This window comes from Fonticula alba, assembly GCF_000388065.1.
Source record: "Fonticula alba strain ATCC 38817 unplaced genomic scaffold supercont2.5, whole genome shotgun sequence".
Classification (NCBI taxonomy): domain Eukaryota; order Rotosphaerida; family Fonticulaceae; genus Fonticula; species Fonticula alba.
Window position 1 is genome coordinate 1629861 of NW_009242975.1, and position 3176 is coordinate 1633036.

A 3176-nucleotide genomic window follows, 5' to 3' on the forward strand; every position below is an offset into this window, starting at 1 on the left:
GTCGATGTACACATATCGAGAGGGAGCTATCGGGGGGGGGGGGGGGGCCACGCACCAGGGAGGATGCCCGGATATTGGATTGGGCTGAGAGGATAGACAATTTGCGCGCGCAGATCGCCAACCACCTGGACCGGCTCCTGGGGCAGGAAGAGGACATTCACGTGTGGAGGAGCCCCGGCATCCTGGGCCGCCGACAGGGGGGTGACTTCGGTGGGTGGCTCGGTCGTCGGGGACACCTGGCCCCGCTGCGTGGCCTTCAGGCGGTGCTGCTTGCGCAGCGAGCAGGTCTCCAGTTCGGGCACTTGGATTTCACCTAAGCCCGCCCAGTGGCACGCGCGAAGCGAGAGGAGGGCAATTAGTGCGAAGGCGCAGAAGGAGGAAAGGCAGTCGGATGACTGCGCTGCGCTGTGATACTTTTCGGGGCCATGCCGCGCGTACCATGGTCCGGCTGCCAAAGTCCAACCGCCGCACGCAGCAGAGACGACTTGCCGGAGCCCGGAGGACCGACAATCGCCAGGTGCTTGCCGCGGGTCAGCTCCACATTGAGGGCCGAGAAGAGAGGCGGATTCTTGGCCGGCGTGGTGTCCAGACAGTTGCCATGGGCGGCACCCGCGCCGGTGGCCGTGGCCGCTGCCGCCGCCACTGCCGCGTGGTTGATTGGCGGGCTGAGTGAAACCTCTCGAGCGGCGAAAACAACATCGCTGCCGATCTCCGCGTGGCTGCTTGACATGGAGGTGTGGTCGCTTTTCGGGGAGGGGAAAGGAAGACTCTGGGGTTAGAACCAGGAAGAAAAGAGCAAGAGAAGGAAGGGAGAAGCAAAGCAGGCAGGAGGCGGGGCGCCTTCGCCCGAGGGAGACCAGGAAGAAATACCTAAAGTTGACGCTGTGTTCGTCGGCCGGCGGATAGAAGCTGCTCTGGTGGGCATCGGCAATCGGGGCATACTGCCGGTCGGCACTGGCGAGCGACTCGTCGGAGGAGCTATCACACGTGAGGGACCCGCTCATGGCGGAGCACTTGCCACCAGTGGCAGATGCCTCCTCGGTGGCGGCTCCCTTCTCCAGTTCGGCGAGGCTGTCGATGAGCTCTGCAAGCCGGCGAAGGGAACGAAATAGTCAGCGGGCCATGTGGCCACAAAGGAAGGAAGACAAAGGGCAGCCCCCGCTCTCCATGGAGGAGGGGAAGGGGGGGGGGGGGGGGGGGGGGAAGACACGCACCCTCCACACGATGGGCATACCCGCCGAGGGCGGCGAAGCTGTCAGTCAGAGCCAACAGCTCTGTCAGGTTGAAGATCAGATACATGTTGATGAAGGAGCTCTGACTGATCAGGGCCGACAGCGCATCCGGGTCCAGGTCGTCATACATGGACGTGGTGAAGAGCGGAATGCCGATGACAATGTAGCTCACGATCGAGCCCAAGTAGGACACCGTGTTCTTCGAGAGGTTGACGATGGAACGCCGCTGTGCCAGGCGCACCAGCAGGAAGATCAGGTTGTTCAGGGCCCGATCCACGAGCTCGCTTTCGTAGTCGATGCCAGCCGCAAGGCAGATCGACTCGGAGTAGCTGCGCAGGCGCACGTGCAGGTATCTGCAATCCGGTGAAGGGGACATTGGAGAGGCATGCGGTAGAAGATTAGGCAGGAGGGGAGAGAGAGAGAGGGGGGGGGGGGGAAGAGGGAAAAAAAGAGAAAGGCAAAGGCGGTCGGTCAGATGAATGCGATGCTGGAGACGCATGTGGCCAAAAGGCCGCAAAGGACGATGCACATGTGCGAGTATATGCGCACCGGAAGTCACCCTCACGGCGCTCCTGCTCGTAGAACATGGGAACCAAGATGCCGGCGATGACTTTGTTCACCACAGCCGAGATGAGGAAGAACAGGAAGATGAGGAGCTTGGGAGAGGGAAAGAAAGCAGGAGGATGTCAATATTCCAAGAGACCCCGGCGCAGGGGGAGTGGCGAGAAGGGGTGTGGAAGAGAGAGAGAGAGAGAGAGAGAAAGAAAGAAAGAGAGATGGGAGGGAAAGAGAGGTGAGAGGGGAAAGGAAATTAACCGTCCACAGACACGTACCAGCCCATAGTAGCCAGTGATGACCGCCGATTGGTAGGTGTAATAGCCGACGAGCACCGGCCAGATGACTACCTTCGAGAGGACCTCGCCGGTTTGCTCGCAAAACTGCTGGACATCAGTGGTGATGCGCTGATCGCTGCGATGAAAGAGATGATGGGGCGTCATGTCAGTTGGTCTGAGTCATAAAAGCGGTGGCAGGATGCCACGCAAAAAAAAAAAAGGGGGGCGAGAGGGACTCAAAGCGCCGGATCGCGCCTCAGCACGTACGGATTGTCGATGGCGGTCTTTTGCAGGATGCCAAAGATGTTGTGGGCACGGAAGTAGCGCTCATGCAGGTAGCGAGTCAGCCGCCGGCGCATGTGCACCACCAGCATGTCGCGCAGCAGGGACGACACGGTCATGGTCTGGCAAAGGGAAGACCCGAAGGCGCAGAGCGGGTGTCAGTCAACCGGCCAACCGTCAGGCGAGGAACACCCCGTTGCAGGGGATGATACCAAGGAGCCCGGCCATTGACACCCCGAGGGAGGGCGAGGAGGAAGGACGTACCACAGCAACCAGCATCACCTTCACCAAGCCACTGACCGTGGCATGGAGGAACATGTCCAAATCACGCCCGACGAGGGACATGTACATGGTGCTTGGCACCATACCCACAAAGTAGACAAACACCTGGGGAATGCATTTCCGAATGTGAGAGACTCAGCATGCGTTTGGGGATGGACGAAGCGGGGCCAGCAAAAGCCGCGGAAAGGGAGGGAAAGAGGGGGGGAGGGGGGGGGGGCACATGAGTGCGCGCAAATGCCCGAGAAGACGTACCTGCTCCAGCAGAGCGGTCATGATGGCCACCAGGTAGAAGCCGAGGGCCCAGTTGTCGTCGGTCCGGCTCATGCCGATACCAATGAGACGGAACATCACCTTCAGCGTGGCCAGGTTGAAGGAGCGCTTGGGCTCGGCCGGACTGGCGGCCGGCGCGGCACCGGACTCCGGGCCGGCACCGTCTTTGCTGACGAGCGCCTGATCGGCGGGATAGTAGGCGAGCAGTGAAGACCCAGCATGGTCATCGTCTGACGCCACCGCCTGGTAGCTGACGCCGCTTGTGTGCGTCATCTGC

The 3176-nt window shown here is 61.1% G+C and overlaps 1 protein-coding gene across 1 annotated transcript in view; it reads right to left on the reverse strand.

The window, feature by feature from the left end:
- H696_03532 (hypothetical protein) overlaps positions 1 to 3172 on the reverse strand; it is a gene marked incomplete at both ends in the record, with an annotated part of 4387 nt that extends 1215 nt beyond the window's left edge. Inside the window, 9 exons of the mRNA XM_009497400.1 lie at positions 56 to 313; positions 439 to 743; positions 871 to 1084; positions 1215 to 1585; positions 1782 to 1888; positions 2066 to 2201; positions 2333 to 2469; positions 2612 to 2734; positions 2882 to 3172. Coding sequence (XP_009495675.1) covers positions 56 to 313; positions 439 to 743; positions 871 to 1084; positions 1215 to 1585; positions 1782 to 1888; positions 2066 to 2201; positions 2333 to 2469; positions 2612 to 2734; positions 2882 to 3172 — 1942 coding nt within the window. The remainder of the gene's footprint in view (positions 1 to 55; positions 314 to 438; positions 744 to 870; positions 1085 to 1214; positions 1586 to 1781; positions 1889 to 2065; positions 2202 to 2332; positions 2470 to 2611; positions 2735 to 2881) is intronic.
- Between the last annotated feature and the right edge of the window lie 4 nt (positions 3173 to 3176).